Raw genomic sequence first — 18,338 nt, forward strand, 5'->3', positions numbered from 1 at the left:
AAAGAAGCCACACACAGGCACATCCTCAGAGCTCAGGGATAAAAGTCCACTGTTCCTCTGAAGCCCTCAAAGCTGCTCTGGGTAAAGACCATTTCCTTTGTAACTGATCTCCCTGAGCTCTTGTGTTCCCAAAGACCTATAGTTGCCATCACCCAGCCATCACGTCATGGCAAGGAGGCAGGAAAGGCATAACATTTCGATCCTGAACTCACGCTCACGTGGAGGGCCTTTGGGATGCAGGGTTCAACATATGCTGTATCTAGTAAGGGCCTAACATTCTGAGAGGACAAAAAGATCACCATTTAAATAATATATGGGATGTGGTTTTGATGAAAGGTCACTCTGACTCTGTGATAAAAACATCAGGATTGATTGCTAAATCGTATCCACCATGAGGAAGGGTTTAAGGAAAGGTGGGGTGTCCCAGGGCTCTGGACAGGACTCCCAGGGAATTCAAGGGCTGAGGGATAGGAGATAAACACAGCCTCCCTCCTGGACAGCAGCAAGACCAAAGCAGAAGTCACATATGGATGGGTTTTCCTAGCAGAACATACAAAGCAAGAGATTAGTTCCTGGGAGTGGAGCTGCACTTGTGGAGCCAGGTTTTAAAAATAAGCAACAAAAAGGATCCCCTCCTGTAGACAAATTTAAGTGTCAGCAAAGATCAAGATGCTAATTTATGGAAATTACCAATTTCTGGCAAGAATCTAGAGACAGAGTTTCAATGTCCCCTGAATGGAAGAGCCTAATGCATTCAGTTTCTGTTCATTTATTGTTGTAACGCTTTGTTTTGAACATCAAACACTGCATCAAAATATGAGCCATTCATCTTGCAACAATTGCTTTACCGTAACTAAGAGTAGTATACTGATGTTTACAATTAACTTTGGACAACTTAAAACTTATTAGAGACATTGCTGTCAATAATCAAATACTTCATCATAGGCTGAACATAATTATTAAAAGACCCAAGTTTCCCCTCCCTTTCTTACTTTCAAACCAAACCAAAAGAGTAGTTTTCACCTGGAAAGAGCACTTCAGGGAAAAACTCATTTCTTAACCATTTTTATTAAATGCTGGAAGCTCAAAAACATGGGAAAACATCATAGCATGAAAAAAAGATGAAATTCCCTGAAGTCTGTTTTTGCCAACTTACAAAAAGTAAAAGGGCCAATTTCTGTTTATTCTTTAAACTGTTGGCCTGCACCCACTAGGCCAACTGCGAAAAGGCTGTGTGCAGGCCCCACAGTAGCAGGGGCTATTCAGGGGCAGCGTTTCACAGTCATCCAATCTCCTTTATCCCTCAGTTGTTCTGTGACTTTGAGCAGCTTTCATTTTAGGACATCCCATTTTTAAGTTTTTTCTTTTTCCAGTTGAAAACTATGTAGATGTTTTTAGACAGAGCAAAACATAACACAGTACCCAAACATGGAGACAGCCTGCATGCTCCAGGTCTACACAAGCACCTCACAGTCTGACGAGATGCAGACAGCAACTCATGCAGAACGGGCTTCAGCACGTAGACAGCAAAGCAAATACGAGTTAGACTGAATTGCAAAGAGGGAAAGGACCACTTCACCAATGGAGCAACTGATAGAGTGACTTAGAGCCCAATCTGCCTGCAATCTCCCTGAGCCATCACCCGTCACTGAAGATAGTGCGAGGGTAATGCTTCAACTCACCATCCTAAGGGTTTGTGTACAAACACATTTGAGGGCATCTCTTTCACAGAAAGAACAAATGTCATTTGTACCAAATGGCAATGGATTTTCAGCACAAACTTAATACTTTCCTAACACGACAGCAATAGTAATCATCTACTTTCAGCAAGAGGGACTCCTTTAAACAAGGAAAAAGACTCACATTAATTAGCCTATGTACCCACTGGATCAATCTACAGCAACAAAGTCTAGTGCTAGCAGACACAGGGACAGAGGGACCAGCCACCCTCAACACAGGGCAGGGACAGGAGAGCTGGGTCCTAGGCTGGACCCTCTAAGGAGGCCCATGTGTCCAAAGAGAAGAGCTGTCAAGAAAAAGAAACTAGTCAAAAACTCTTTAAAGGACAACCTAAAAAGGATTAAAGATGTATATTAAGATTTTTAGTACCATATATATGCAAAGAAGTCCTACTATAAGCTCAGTTAAGCACATAAAGCTCTCCTTCCTTCTCTAAATAGAAGGCAGTCAAGAGGACACGCAGATGGCATCTATGAAACAAGGTGGCTGCATGGCTGCTGTACTAGATTTTAATTCACAAACTGGGCAGAACTTCACATAAACAGAACCCAGGATCCCTAATCTGTACATAAATAAACTCATTAAACAATTAGTCCTTGTGAACTATTTAAGCCAGGGGAAGCTTTGCACCAAAGGCTCATGTGGTCCCTTCTCTGGGAACATGTGCCTTCCTAGGTTTTGCCACTGAGAACTGTGTTCAGGGGATTTAAACATTGTCTCTGCATCTGACAGCACTAGGAAAAATGGCTGAAATCAGTCAGGGACTTTCGACTCTCCAATCTGGAAAAATAACCACCCCTATTTCTCCATCTCTAGATCAGCATTATCTTAGGTGAAACAAACCCAAACATGTGCAGGTTCCACAACAACGGCAGGGCCACGAAAAGTTGGCCATGAGACCACCCTGAGCACCAAGCCTGTATCTGCAGCTCCCTCTCTGCTCAGGAACCACCATGTCCTGTGTTCTCGCCAATGGAGACCAAGACCTGAGGTTGGTTCTGGGCTCCTGACAGTTCTCTCAGTGTTAATAGTGCAGCTCTGTCAACACCCAGCATATCAAAAGCTCTGGAGCGGCTTACAGCATACCTTTCCCTGGTGCAATCTCTTCAGACATATGATGTGAGCTCATTACAACCACATCAGTAAATGGAGCTGCTATGTGTATTTTAGCGAAAATACATGGGTACCCATGTCCTCATGGGATCTCACAAGGCTGGGGTGGGGACAGTGCTGGGAGGGGGCAGTCTGCTCCATAGGAGCTCCAAGACCCCTCTTTGACACAGGCTCGAGGCTTCCACAGACCCGATTACAGGGTGTGATTCCAAAAGCCAAAGTCACACACTGCTGGTCAGTGCCTTTAAGCAAGCTTCACTGTGCTTCCCTGTCAAATCTCAATCACAGAATTTTAGAAATCTTGTCCCAAAGCAAGACACTTTCCAAAGGCCCATTTACGTCAGGCAGCAAACAGAGGGATACAACGCTCTTCCCAGGACCCCATTCAACTGCATATCTGCATTTCTGAGGCCTCCCTAAAAGCAGAGTTGTTGGAGGGTTTTTGATTTGTCTTAAAACCCACCTTCCAACTTTTATTACAGACATCAAATATATACCTGTGAGACCTGTTCTGGTGATGTCTAAGAATAACTTAAAGGGCTCCTGGAGTTGTCACAGATGACAGGAGGATGTTCTGTGGGGATCTTTCCCCCGACACAGCCACGTTTATGGGACTGGGCTCGGTGGCTCTGGTGCATGGGCCTGGGGTGGGGGTCTTGCCCAACTTGGCTCACTGGAGCAGCTGACCTGTTCAGTGTAGCAAGAAACAAGGTGCCCCGAGAAGAAATGTGCACAGGCAGCTTCGGCCAGCATCACTGATGGGGCCTGCAGTCGTTCAGGGACCCTGACATCTGAAGACAGCTCTGGTCAGAGAGAGAAGCCACCTCAACTGCCCAGTGGAAACTGTAACTTCACTGTGTGCAGCGTTTTGGTCCACTCTTCTTTAGCTGCTTTTTTCTTCCTTTAAAATGATGCAATGGAAGGAGCTCCCAGCACACAGCAGGAAGCATGTGTGCGACCCACAGGAGAGATCCCAGGTCTCCAGCCCCAGGGCCCAGTTCCTCCCTTCTCCTTCCAGGAGCTGAGCTGCAGCCTTGCTGAGCTGGGAAGGCAAAGGAGGATGGCAGGACCAGCTCCAGGAGCGCCCGTCCCCATGGGGAAGACTAGTATCCAAAGTCAGCAGAAGGGCCAGCCACCTTCCCTTGCTGTGGGGAGGGGGACCAAGTCCCCCCCACCCACTGAGGTGCTGCCTCAGGACAGGTCATCCAGGTCCACTTCAGGTATTGGGTCTCGCCAGTAGCAGAAGGAGCTGAACTCTGGGCAGGGAAAAGCGGAATTCTGCTCCTTACTGAGAAGGGGAAACACGTGCTCCACGAGCTCACTCAGCCTGTGATACCTAGGAGAAGGGTTGGGGAAGAGGCAAGGGCTATTACTTCAAGATTGGTCAAAGGAACGAGATGAGGGGCTGTGAAGCTGTTACTCGGATTCCTCAGGTGGGGAGGTTCAGAGGCAGGCCTCAGTCCCATCCTAGACTCCGTTTTACAAGTCTAGGATAATCAGGAACCCCTCAAACAGCTATTGGGAAAGAGAGATACCCACAGAGCAGATGTAGCTATCCTGTGAGTGGGGCCTGATCTCAAGGATCGGGGGGAAAGGGACAGGGGCTGTCTTTCCCCAACTATATCCCCTGACTGCAGGGCGCTGGGCTGAGAGCTAGGAATACACTTACGATGACTTGTTTCCTTTGGTTCTTTCTTGTATTAATTCACCCTTGGGGTTCACGGTGAATATTCTACAGTCTGGAACTCCAACTTGTGTGTAGGCATAGACATCCTGCAGAAGAAAACAGCAAGCAGGTGATTCCAGGGAGGAGAAATCAGGAGATGCTTCTCAGGCTCCTTGTGAGCCAGAAGCACTGCACAGACAGACTCAATGGAAAACGTGGAGCTGGCACAGTGCAGCTGCCACTGAAACTGAGCTTCAGACAAACCTAAACTACAGAGTGGCACTTGGAGAGTCAGAAAACTCGGGCAGCCACCAAGGGGAAGCCAGGGGCCCTGGGGCAGAAGAGGCCAGGAGGCCACATCTGTACACCTGAGGGGTGATGGCCCTGTGGAAGGGAGGCAGGTTGGGAAGTGCTAGTGAAGGGCCAGCACTGACCCCGGCTCTGGGGTAGTCCAAGGATGCAGCTTAGAACTGCTTAAAAGGAGTCAGAGCCACCTGAGGAAATGGAATGGCAGCCATAGAAACAAAGGGAAAGTGTCCTCCGTAGAAATTCTGGGGCAGATCTGCACCTACAGGACTTCCCCAGTTTCTACAGAAATTTGGAACGGATCTAGTGAAAACCGAGCGAGCAGAACAGATGTCTCACTTAGCTTACAAAACTGCTTTGAGGATGGGATGTGGCTACACCCCAGGAAGTACATCCCTCTGAATTTCACCCACATCAGAACCCAGAGCCCAGGAGATACTCACATTTGGACGGTTTCCAAAGGCGGCATAGAAGGGCTGCTTGGACGGGGCAAACAGATTCTTGATATCATTTAGACACTCAATTTTGAACTTCTCCGGTTTCTTTTCTATCACTTCTCTAAGAAAAAAATACAAATACAATCACCAAACTCCAAATGGTCCTTTTCCGCAGTGAGTGGTCCTGAAAAAATGTTAGTGCTCACAGCCACCCAACATCTTCAATCCTTTGTAAGTGGAATCTTTCCTTCTCCTTCTTTGCCAGTTTGATAACTAAGAAAATCTGAGTGATGAAGTTTAGGGAAGGAGAAAATTTGACATTTCCGAGAACTTGACTTTCTTCCCCAGGCAGTATGTGGTAGGACACCACAGAGGCCAAAGAACTGGGAGAGGTGTGGCGGCTCCAAGGTCTGACGTCTGTTCCCACACATCCTCCCACCTTGGGCCCAGCCCTTTCCACACGTGGGTGTACCTGTGGAAGGCGGAGAACAGGCTGCTGGGGGACAGCATCAGGGGACCCCGGGGCAAGATCGTGCCCTTGTCATTGACCCAGTGCAGGTAGCCACGGGTCATGTCGGCCATGCCAATGGCGCGGGCCGAGCAGTACAGGAACTTGTAGCCATTCCTGAAAGAAAACACATCCTGTTAACCTACATGTTTTGGCTAAGAAAAATAAAAAAACACCAATATTTTTCTTTTCTTTTTTTTTGAGACGGAGTCACTTTGTTACCCAGGCTGGAGTGCAGTGGCACCATCTCGGCTCATTGCAACCTCCACCTCCCGGATTCAAGTGATTGTCTTGCCTCAGGTTCCCAAGTAGCTGGGATTACAGGTACGCGACACCATCTCTGGTTAATTTTTATATTTTTTAGTAGAGATGGGGTTTCACCATGTTGGTCAGGTTGGTCTCGGGCTCCTGACCTCTGGTGACCCGCCTGCATCAGCCACCCAAAGTGCTGGGATTACAGGTGTGAGCCACCACTCCCAGCCTGAACTTTCCTTTTAAAAGATCCAAATAAAGTTCCTCTCATTTACTGTGAAAACCAAATTCTCCAATTTAGCAGGAAACTGCATAGGATTATAGAGATTTCACCTTTCCATGGAAAATACTGTGTGCAAAAGAAATGGAGGTACAGGCAACTAAGAATTATATTAAATTTTTAAGTACTGATACAAAATGTTCAGCATCTAGTCCATGAAAGCCATATTAGAGAACAGAAAAAACCTTGGACTATCTTTAAATTACCTACTGTAAAGAAAAATTACAGGGGATCTTATTTGTAAAGGCAATGTGCAAGATGCAAACCACTTCATCAGACAAGAAGCAAAATTTATACTCAGGTAACTGACATATTCTTAATTTTTCATATTATGGCATTCTCAACTAATGCCAAAGACACTGAGACTATTCAGATCAATGTAATGTATGTATTAGGATCCCACAAAGGCCATGGCACTGCTATCTTCCCCCTACAAAGGATGCCCCAAGAGAGAGCAGCCCATGTGAGAACTGTTTCCCCCATGCACACATGCACTATTTACGCAAAGAAATACAATTTTAAAATACCCAGAAAATAAACCAAAAATGCAAATCAGCTCTCTTGTTAAATTCTAGCTAAAAAAATAACTATAGTTTCAGTTGTAGGTGTAGGTAGTGCCTGAAACACACAGCACCGTGAGGATTAACTGATATGACACAGGTAAGACACATCGTGCGATGCCAGGTGCACACGGCTCACCCATCACCAATGGCAAAGGAGTGAGGAAGAGCAGGAATGCTGCAGCATAAACACATGATTTATGTGTACTGAAGACATACACCATTGTTCTATAGTTTTTATAATAGTTATTAAATAAAGCAAGCTTCCAGCTCACCAGAGCGAGTTAACATGTGGGGAGGGTACCTACTCATTGATGGAATGGTAGAGCTTTGCTATACCCTGGTGAGTCCAGTCTTTGCCCAGCTGTGGGAGAATCTGTCCCAAAGCATCAGACCTAAGATGACAGTAGAAACAGGAAAAGGATCAGGAATCAAACATGTATTCCTATATGGTTGACTATCAGCTGCCAATAAATAATTGGTGACAGGACACTCATGAAAGTGGAATTCATCACAGCTTCATGCAACTGCAAGGGAGTCCCTGCAAATGTACCCACTGAGGTGCTTCTGAAAGTGGAGTCTCCTGAGCGCCAGATGTGTGTGTTCGGAGGTGAGTGACCACCACGCATTCTCTTTTCTTCTAACTAATGTCAAGGGGCTTCTTTGTTTTCATATCAGAATTGAAACCAAATAACTAAATCTTTCTAAAAGTGATTTTTGACATTTGTTATGTCCCCCCCATCTCCTCCATGCAGAAAATGACCCCATGTGGACTACGTTGGAGATACCTCAGGGCACATGGCTTTAAAGTGCCTTGGCTGAGGGATGCGATCCCCAAGTGAGGAACTCCCCACTACACACTGCCTGCCCCTCCCTGAATACGGGGTTGCTCTCTGCCACCCACCCGAAGGATGGAGCTTACTTGGTAATTGTCCCATCAATATCAGAAATGATGATCTTGTCATTCCAGTTCCACAGGTAAATGGTTCCCGCACAGCGACAGGTGCCTTGATACTGGGTTGTAATACTAAACACAACATCATTTGGGCCATCATGGAGCTTCAGTTTTGCCTTTTTAAAAAGTGTAAGAATAAAGAAAATCAGCTGGAAACATACAGTTCAAAACAATTTAAAAAATTACAGAACAACTGGTGTCCTGGAATCCCAGCAGGAGGCAGGATGCTTTCCAGGGTGTCAAACAGGCCACCCTGTGCCCAGCACAGCTAACAACGCTGAGGGAGTGTTTTAGGGTTCCAGGAACTTCGCTGAACTCCCACAAAGCAAAAGGTCTACTACTCTTCGTCTACTACTCTTCTACCATACCTGAGAATCACTGCTTTAGCCATAGCCTGCTCTGGTCCCAGCAAGACCTTTTCATACTGAAAATGGGTCAAAGTCAGGGTGGGAAATAAACGAGAGGAGAAATTGTGTCTAAAATATCATTTCTTTATTGCTGTGGCTCCTAAGAGACAGTACCTGGCCCAGCGCTGGGTTAGCTGTGCACAACTAACTCTCAGAGATGGAGGAAGTAAGTCTGGGGTGGGTGGCAGGACCCGAGCCACAGGTTTCCCAGGTGGGCCTGATGGCTCCTGGCAGTGGGATTCATGGTTCCACTGTGGGTAGGCATTGACACAACCATGACATGTAGTGTGTATGCAGCTGGGGATGGGTGAACAGAAGAGGATGTGCATCAAATTAAACCATTACTAAAATAAGTCCTACATGGATCATGCAAGACTCACGATCTGGTCTGAGGAGAGGCGGAGAGACTTCTTATATGAAGTCGTGCTGCCATGGCTCAGGGGCTCTGTGGGAATGGGGTCCACTTTGACGGATTCTTCCAGCTCCTGTGACCCCTCATCACTCGAGGAGTCATTCTCAGCCGGCCTATTCAACATCAACCCAATTACAGGAAGAGGAAGAAGGGCATTTTATTGATGAGAGCTTTTCATTTAGGAACAAGAAAATAAAAATATCCTAAATCTTTTCTAGGAATGGGTAGAGTTATCCCTTCTGCCATTTTCCCATAGCCACAGCTCTTTATGCCTGAAATTCATATTGTTAACTGATAAGGCCACTTTCATAATTGGCAAGCACTTACTTTCTCACTATGACCTACTATTTCCTGCTATGCCCAGTGAATGCTAGGTCTACTAACTTTTCTTGAAAAGGATATGTACGTTTCAAAAGGTACAAATTAAAGAAAATATAATCGTTTACAATGATTTAACAAAACTAGGGGCTGGGTGCGGTGCCTCACATCTGTAACCCCAATACTTTGGGAGGCCGAGGTAGAAGGACAGCTTAAGTCCAGGAGTTTGAGACCAGCCTGGGCAACATAGGGAGACCTTGTCTCTACAAAAAATTTAAAAATTAGCCAGGGTAGTAACACTTGCCTGTAGTCCTAACTTTGGGAGGCGGAGGCAGGAAGATTGCTTGAGCCCAGGAGTTTGAGACCAGCCTGGACAACATAGCAAGACCCTGTTTCTACAAAATACAAATTTAAAAATTAGCCAGGCGTAGTATCCCACGCCTGTAGTCCCAGCTACTCAGGAGGCTGAGGCAAGAGGATCGCATGAGCTGAGGAGCTATGATTGTACCACTGCACCCCAGCCTGAGTGACAGAGTGAGACTCTCTGTAGAAAAAAAAAAAAACTATTAAGAAAAATTTTAGACACCCCTTAAAAGGAACAGGATAGGGAGTGGTAAGGGGCAAGAAAATAAACCTTCAGTCTTAGACACTAAATGAAACAGGCAAAGGGGCTTGGGAAGATGAACAGGCAGAAGTAGGAACAGGGTGTATCTCGAGCAACTCTTCTCACAGCTCCTCAATCAAACTGTCCAAAGAATGCTGTTTCTTCCAGGAAATGAAATCCACCCAAACCAACCTTCAGATTATTTTTTTATGTCTCCCTTTGGCATATGTCTCCCTTGGGCTCCGATGGGATGCAGGGGGAGCAGGGGCACTGGGGAGAACATGGCTAAAACATTCCTCATAACCCCTTCCCATACACCAATGCCACAGCTCCACGAGGAGGCAGGGTATTTAGGAAGCAGAGATGAGTGCATTTATTTCTCTAAGCTGGTGATAGTTTTTAGAAAGCAGTTGTAACCTGCTGAGTGGCACAACCATATCACATCATGTCATATCTGTAGAAGATGTTCCCAAGAACTAAACAAGCTGCCAAGATCAACTAAGAAGTAATGGTCCTGCTAGGAGGGCCCAAGTGCTATGAGCTGGGCAGAGAACAGGGTGCCCACCTGGCACTGGCTGGCTCCTTGGCACTGGATGGCAGGTCACTGGCCGGTGGTGCCTCAGATTTTCCCTCCTTGGATTCTGGCAGCTGTAACAACAAGATGATAATGGCAAAGTGCAATTTTTTCCCTACAGATGAGCCAAATTCATTAGCAGCTCTCTCTAGGAAAGAACACAACTGCTTTCTGAACCCGTAACTTAAAAATGCATAAAAACCAGACTAGCGCTATTCTGAGCCAAAGAATTAGAAACCTAAGACAGAAGTCATGTGCTTCTATGCAAATCACTCTCCCTACAGACCCAGAAGTAAAACATTTTAAGAGCACCATTTCAAGTCACAAAACATAATACAAACGACCCAAACTTGTTAGGTCCCCACCTTCTTTCTCCTCCTGAGAGTAACTCAGCTCGTCCAGAAGGGACTGAAAGGCAGCCCCCATGCTGACGTGGACATGAACTTGGTTCAGGCATGATTTCCCTTCTGATATTTGAAAAACAATGTAGGTGAAACTCCCTGAACCCTCTTTTTCAGAAGGTGTTGAGGGAAAAAAGACTTGCTCTGCTGCTGGTTTAGTATGATTCTCTGGATGAACCTACATGGAGGCCTGGTGGCAGATTCTGGTTATTTGCATCTGGAGCTGTGCAAGGGGACGATAACCTTCTGCTCCTATCTGATAGGTAATGCAGTACACTGGAAAGAGCACAAGATCTGGAGTCAGACTCAGGGTCTAGCCCCAGCTTTATCTCTCACTAGTTACGTGACTTCATGAAGCACCCTAGTTTCCTTACCTGCTAAATGGCAACTCAAACATCTCTAGTGCTGAGCTATAGTAAAGGACCAGGGGTAATGTACACAAATCACTTGGCACAGCACCTGCACATAGTAAGTGCTCAAAAATGGGAACTGCTATATGGTAAAATAGTAGTATACATTCCACACTCCTGTGCCTAACAAAAAGGTTTTTTGAATAAATGAAAGTTTCATTTCTTTCCGACCATGGAAACAATGACTTCTAGGTTGTTACCTGTTTGGTCATGCTTTCTCTCTTTCGCCAAAACCACCAGCGACCAGATTTCTTTGGCATCTTATCTTTGACCCAGGACTCAACTGTGGCCTGAAAACAACCAACCTGGGTTAGTCTGGGCAATCTGTTGGCCACACAGCACCTACCTTCTATGCTAACCTGCAGGACGGGGCCTTACTATGGAATTTGAGAATGTGAGTGATACTCTCTCCACCCCTTCTAGACTCCTCTAGCATTTTTAACACCTCCGAGAGACAGACCCTGTCCTGCTTTCATGGCAGCATGGCTTCGTGACAGCTCTGTGGCCTGGTTTAGGCAGTCTGCTCATGTAGGACCTTAGGGGCTCACAGGTGGGCAAATCTCATTTCTCTATCTTTGGAAAACATGGTTCTCAGGAATTAAGAGGACCAACTAGGCATCTTCTTGGTGGACAGATTAAAAACAAATTGTGAGTTTGTATATAATAGGTATGTTAGCCACAATCTGCCCTAACCACATTGATGTCAAGCTTCTCTTGGCTACATCACCTTCTTCTTGCTGCTTCTTCCCATATTAATGTGAGAAAAAGTTTTTTTCATTCATAATGATATTTAACTTATGATTAGTAAAATCGCTCAACTTTTACAGACTATCAGAAACTAGCATTTATATCTAATAAAAATGGAATGAAGTGGCAGCCCAGCTAATTTCCTAGAGTTTAGGCATGAGATATTTTTAGTGGGTACATATGACTTTGATCTTTTATATAAATATTAAGCTCACATAAAACTCTGAATAGTACCCAGTTGAGAAATATGCACATATGGATTTGTCTAAGTACTAGACACTGTGGATGCTTTCGGAAAGGCAGCAGATGGTGGATCGCCTCACCTTAGGCAAGCTCTTCTGGAATACTTGCAAGCTAAGGATCATGGGAGCTGCCAAAGCCCAGTTATAGTAACTGTGAGAAACAAAAATTGTGCAAAACCATTACACAGTGAAAGAGAGCAAGAGAGAGGGGGAGGGAATTGGGAAAGGAGAGGAGAGAAGTGATACATAAAATTGCTTATTCTTTTCAATAAAGATGATCAGCTAAATTTTTTGTCACATGAATAACTTTGTTTCAAGCACAACTCTGAAAAAAGAAGTCATAAAATCTATCAAACAGAATAACATTTCAATGCTTCATTTAAAAATAAATTTGAAGCTTTACTTTCACTTCAAAGTCATTGCCCATTAGCTAATTTATATGAGATGACAAGTTTTATAAAAAGGAAAACTGTAACAGTTAAAAATAGCATGTGTAAAAAAACTGCAGGAGTATTTAACAATGATAAAAGCAGGAGTATTTACCGATTATATATTCTTATTACAAGGTTAGGATTGTCTATAAGTCCAGGGTTTTCTGCAAATTCGTGATAAGTAATGATATGCTCCATGAATTTTTCTGCAACATAAAATAATAATCAATTTGGTTAGAGATTACATAAATTACTATGAGATTATTACAATACTCTCTGCATTACAGAAACTGCAGGCTAAATCATCTTCCTAAAAAAATTAATTTTTGAATATCCATCAAAAGCAAAATGTCAGATGCCTTTTTCCCTCCCCAGGACAAAAATAACACTTCTTCTATTTCTTTCTTTTTTCAGATGGAATTTCACTCTTGTTGCCTAGGCTGGAGTGCAATGGCACGATCTCAGCTCAATACAACCTCCGCCTCTGGGGTTCAAGCGATTCTTCTGCCCAGCCTCCCGAGTACCTGGGGTTACAGGTGCCCACCACCATGCCCAGTTAAATTTTTTTTTTTTTTTTTTGTATTTTTAATAAGAGATGGGGTTTCACTATATTGGCCAGGTTGGTCTCAAACTCCTAACCTCAGGTGATCCACCCACCTCAGCCTCCTACAGTGCTGGGATTACAGGCAAGAACACTTCTTTTCTATTCTCCTTTTCCACTGTCTCCCAATGAAAACAAACAAACTAGTAAAAAGGGACATGCCAGAGACTTTCAAAAAAATACATACAGATGTGGCTAGAGAGGGATAGAAGACAGACACAGAGACAGAGACAGAGACAAAGACACACACAAATGAAAACTAAGTTCCATTCTCAGAGGAAGAAACTTTATTGGCAGGTAATGGCACAACTGGGGAATATTCATAGGGGTCTACATCAAAACATATCTTAAAATTGCTTGGGCCAGGCACGGTGGCTCACACCTGTAATTCCAACACTTTGGGAGGCCAATGTAGGCTGATCACTTGAGGTCAGGAGTTAAGAGACCAGCCTGGCCAATACAGCGAAACCCCATCTCTACTAAAAATACAAAAATTAGCCAGGTGTAATGGTGCACACCAGTAATTCCAGCTACTTGGGAGGCTGAGACAGGCATGAGAATCTTTTGAACCCGGGAGGCGGAGATTGCAGTGAGCCGAGATGGCACCACTGCACTCCAGCCTGGCTGACAGAGCGAGACACTGTCTTAAAACAAACAAACAAACAAAACCAAAACCAAAACACTTATCTTACAATTGCTTGGAGAATTAAAAAAAAAAAACCAACACCTAGAATTTGGCTCAAGGTCTGCTGAATGAATCCCAAGTTCTTGCAGAGTAAATGAGGGCTTCTCATGAATTTTTGTTCCCTGTTCCTAAACCTGTTGTCTCCTAGATCTAGGCTAACAGAAACTGCTCACTTGGATTGTTTCTCCAGGTGATGTGTGTATTATTTACTTTCACTTGGCATTTCTGCCTCTTCCAGTAAACTCTACCAGAGTAAGTTACCAATTTTTAAAACAAAGGTGTAACTTTTATATTTTACATAAAATTTGTATTTCTCATTCCCTCCCATATAATTTTTTAAACTGAACATTTAAGAGAATTACAAAAAGAATGTGATCTATTTAGCTTTGTCCCTAGAATAAATCATTGGCCATAACACACTTTAAATTTCTTGCAAAATACAAAGCAAACAAATAATGAAGATTTGAGAAGAGAAGAAAGAGGCATGAGCTTCCTGTGACCTGCAAAAGGAAAGACTTCAGAACACATGGTCCTGAGCCTCTGGGCATGCAGTCTGCCACATCACACTTTCAGTTCCTCTAAGGGAGAGGGAAGACAAAAGGTAACACTAGTCACAGAAAGAAAATCTTTCCTTAGAGGAAAATCAAATGGGGGCCACAGGCGAAACTAGGAAGTACTAAGAAGAGTTCAGTTTAAAAAGGAAGGTTAGGGCTGGGCACGGTGGCTCAGGCCTGTAATCCCAGAACTTTGGGAGGCCGAGGCGTGTGGATCACGAGGTCAAGAGATCGAGACCATCCTGGTCAACATGGTGAAACCCCGTCTCTACTAAAAATACAAAAAATTAGCTGGGCATGGTAGCGCGTGCCTCTAATCCCAGCTACTCAGGAGGCTGAGGCAGGAGAATTGCCTGAACCCAGGAGGCGGAGGTTGCGGTGAGCCGAGATCGCGCCATTGCACTCCAGCCTGGGTAACAAGAGCAAAACTCCGTCTCAAAAAAAAAAAGGAAGGTTAAAAAAAAAAGGGCTGAGGAACTGAGGACAGATACACATAGCGCTCAGCCCTGCCTACAGGCTTCCTGACACCTCCGCTAAGCTCCTTCTCGATTCTTGAGCAAGCTGTACTCTCATGGGCCACCCTCCAGCCTTATACAGAAAGTAGCCCTACTTTTTGCTAGAAAGACCATTTACTCAGTGTACAATCAATTTTCTACAACTTCAGGGCCCTACATTCATGTCTAAGGCCTAATGCTTTCCAGAAGGGCAGCTGAACCCCAGTCCCACAGATGTTTCAGTAACTTTACAGATGGGAAAACTGGTGCAGTGTGATCATCCCACCCTGGTGGCAACAGGGCAGCCTGAGAACTCCCAACCTCTTAACTTGAAATTAGAGTCTTTAAGAGCACATTACCTCAAAGCTACCCCCATAAAGAGGCGTCAATGAAGACCTTAAATGAGGGTCTAAGTGTCTGACATTATAGAAAGATTCCTGTTCCCCACACAAGATCACTAAACAATTTAAATATCCTGAAATGGCTACATGGCAAGTTTTAATCAAGTGATCACCAGGCTGCTCTCTGAAATGAAGACAGGGCACCCAGCATACCTTTCGAAATTTCTCCATTTTCACTGAGGCCCCCACAAAGGGAGAGGGTGACGTCAGGCAAATCCATGGCAGAATCCGAGAGGCACTCAGTGCCACTATCTGCAGCTGCACTTCCCACAGACTGTGGGGACTGGGAGCCAGAGAGCGTGTCAGACTCGGGCCACTGCCTGGAGCCAGGCTCTGATTCACTGCGGGCAGGGGATGGGGAAAAAGATCTGCTTTATTGCAACTCCTTGAATTCCTAGTTTACTGTATGGTTCTCTGGGGGCTCAAACCAAATAACACATCCTCTAAAAAGAACAGATGGACCTACAATCAGGCATAACTTTTCTTAGGTAGGGATTAGAATCGTTTCATAAATGACATTAAAGATAACCTAATATAGTGTTAGTGAGAAATTAAGTGTGACTATAGTAAAGACATCACAAAATCACCAGTTATTCATAATAATGTAAACATTTCAACTATGGCATTTCTGATTTTAATTAAAGGAGTAAAACAGTTATAAGCATTTATTTATATTTCCATGATGAAAATGACAGGGTAATTAAGAAAATCTGATGTTCAGAAACCTTTGATCCTGACATCCTAAAAAAAAGCTGTGGCACTTTATACACCCTGTAGAAAATTACTGTAGTCCAAGGCTAGATTCTTTAAAAACTAAGGCTTTTCTAAGACCATTTATTATCTCACAAAGAAGGAAGCAGAAATTAGACAAGCAAAGTCTCAGGGGGCAAGACACACCTAGAAAAAGAAATGTATTGAGAAATAAACTGAATATAACTGTTCTTCCAGGAGCCAAAGATAAGAAGACTGATATTTTCATTTTTCAAGATAAGGCACAGAAGCCAGGTTTCAGAAGCTGATCAAGGGAAACCTTATGTCATGAAGTATAAACCTGAGTGAGAACAATCACGAATGGCACAGCATCTTTTTTTTTTTTTGAGATGGAGTCTTGCTCTGTTGCCAGGCTAGAATGCAGTGGTGCAATCTCAGCTCCCTGCAACCTCCACCTCCTGGGTTCAAGCGATTCTTCCACCTCAGCCTCCCGAGTAGCTGGGACCACAGGCGTGTGCCACCACGCCCTGCTAATTTTTGTATTTTTAGTAGAGAGAGGGTTTCAACAGTGTTGGCCAGGATGGTCTCGATCTCTTGACCTTGTGATCCGCCCACCTTGGCCTCCCAAAGTGCTGGGATTACAGGCGTGAGCCACTGCACCTGGCCTGGCATGGCATCTTATGTCTCATAGTCACCAATGCTTACTACCCTATACCCTTTGAATAGGTATTTAATGTCACATTTGAGAGACTGAGAATTTTCGAATTCACTTATTTTATTCAAAAAGCCAGTATTTTTTATGTTTGATTTAAAAACATGACCCAGCAGTTTATCAGCTCTTACAAACAAATCTCATCTTTGAGCAGTAGATGGCAGCAGACTACAGACACGTAGTAACTAGAAAACTGTTTCAAAAGCTGTTTCTCATTTGAATCAACAAAAAATTCAGGTTTTCAGACTTTTTTTCTCTTAATAACAATGCACACTCATATCCACAAAATTGAGATTAATTGGACTGACAGAATGTTCTCATTGGAAACAGAAAAGCAGCAGAACTGTTGTTATGCTGGGGGTGAGGGGCAAGGTCAACCCTTCTATGTTCACTATACCTGTGTTCTCTTTCTCCAGGGCACATGGTGAGACCTCCTTGCAGTTAGATGTGGCCATATGAGCCTATAACCAAGCCGTGAATGTGGACGGAAGGGGTGCATGGTGCCCTTCCCCAGGGACCCTCTCCTATTCGATGTTCCTTCCTTTCTCTGCTGCCTGCAAGCCCTGGACCCTGAGACCCTATGGGGATGGGAGAGCCTCAAGGTGAAAGGAGCCTGTGTTCCTGAATCCCTGTGGGAAAGGCCTCTCCCCAAACACATATGGGGATGGGAGAGCCTCAAGGTGAAAGGAGCCTGTGTTCCTGAATCCCTGTGGGCAAGGCCTCTCCCCAAACACGAACACAGAATGTTCTCACGGGGGCAAGGAACAAACTTCCATTGTGGCAGGCCAACAAGATCAGGAGTTCCACCACTACAACAGCTAGTGTTACCCCAACTAGTAACAACATCTACACACATGGGGATGCCATCTGACTCAGGATGCCACCAAATACCTAAATGTGTGCTTTAAAGTTTAACTATTATTACAAATGTTGTAAATTTACTAATGAAGATAAGGATCATGGCATGACTAATGCTTACATGGATTACAAGAGTCTCATTCACTATTTTAAAATATTTATGAAATGTCTCAAGAAACAGTTCATGAGGTAAGAAGCTTACTTAGTGCATGGACAGTGACTGTGAACAGTTAAATTACAGTAGAGTGGAATAAGATATCATCATCTTAGTTACTCTCCTCATTTTTTAAAAGAGAAACTAAGACATGAACCTAAGGAGTATCAATATAAATAAAAAATTAGGGACTGGGAAATGTGGGGAAAAAGTAATAATTCTAAGACGGCTCATATTTGAACTTTCCTACTGTTAAAAATAAAAAGACGCGGTTTCAGTTTTTCACCTTAAAAAAATCCAGCTATTACTTCAAATGAAGTAGGTATGTTGAGATAAGTTTAGGGCACAGAGCTAGTTTTTAAGAACTTTCCCAAAATACCTGTAAAAAACTTAAATATCTTTATGTCAATCCCATTTTTCTATTCTAAATTTTTTTTTTTTTTTTTTTTTTTTTTTTTTTTTTTGAGATGGAGTTTCGCTCTTGATACCCAGGCTGGAGTGCAATGGCGCGATCTCGGCTCACCGCAACCTCCGCCTCCTGGGTTCAGGCAATTCTCCTGCCTCAGCCTCCTGAGTAGCTGGGATTACAGGCACGCGCCACCGTGCCCAGCTAATTTTTTGTATTAGTAGAGACGGGGTTTCACCATGTTGACCAGGATGGTCTCGATCTCTTGACCTCGTGATCCACCCGCCTCGGCCTCCCAAAGTTCTGGGATTACAGGCTTGAGCCACCGCGCCCGGCCCTATTCTAAATTTAAAAAAATATATTTTCAATAATTCATTTGCAAGTGTTTAATTATGTGTG

General features: G+C 44.1%; 1 protein-coding gene across 3 annotated transcripts in view; it reads right to left on the reverse strand.

Moving 5' to 3' along the window:
- Nucleotides 1-753: 753 nt before the first annotated feature.
- Nucleotides 754-18,338, reverse strand: part of LPIN2 (lipin 2) — a 65,900-nt gene continuing 48,315 nt past the window's right edge. For all 3 annotated transcript variants that reach the window (XM_012446850.3, XM_012446851.3, XM_012446852.3), the window contains exons 9-20: nt 15,252-15,439; nt 12,476-12,569; nt 12,014-12,083; nt 11,144-11,233; nt 10,124-10,206; nt 8,605-8,749; nt 7,785-7,933; nt 7,171-7,257; nt 5,735-5,887; nt 5,269-5,383; nt 4,523-4,626; nt 754-4,189 (exon numbers count right to left, since the gene is read on the reverse strand). In XM_012446850.3, the coding sequence (XP_012302273.1) occupies nt 4,045-4,189; nt 4,523-4,626; nt 5,269-5,383; nt 5,735-5,887; nt 7,171-7,257; nt 7,785-7,933; nt 8,605-8,749; nt 10,124-10,206; nt 11,144-11,233; nt 12,014-12,083; nt 12,476-12,569; nt 15,252-15,439 (1,423 nt within the window). In that variant the 3' untranslated portion in view covers nt 754-4,044. The remainder of the gene's footprint in view (nt 4,190-4,522; nt 4,627-5,268; nt 5,384-5,734; nt 5,888-7,170; nt 7,258-7,784; nt 7,934-8,604; nt 8,750-10,123; nt 10,207-11,143; nt 11,234-12,013; nt 12,084-12,475; nt 12,570-15,251; nt 15,440-18,338) is intronic.

The sequence above is a fragment of the Aotus nancymaae genome, unplaced genomic scaffold (genome assembly GCF_030222135.1).
Source record: "Aotus nancymaae isolate 86718 unplaced genomic scaffold, 86718_ANA_hifiasm-v0.15.2.pri h1tg000020l, whole genome shotgun sequence".
Classification (NCBI taxonomy): Eukaryota; Metazoa; Chordata; class Mammalia; order Primates; family Aotidae; genus Aotus; species Aotus nancymaae.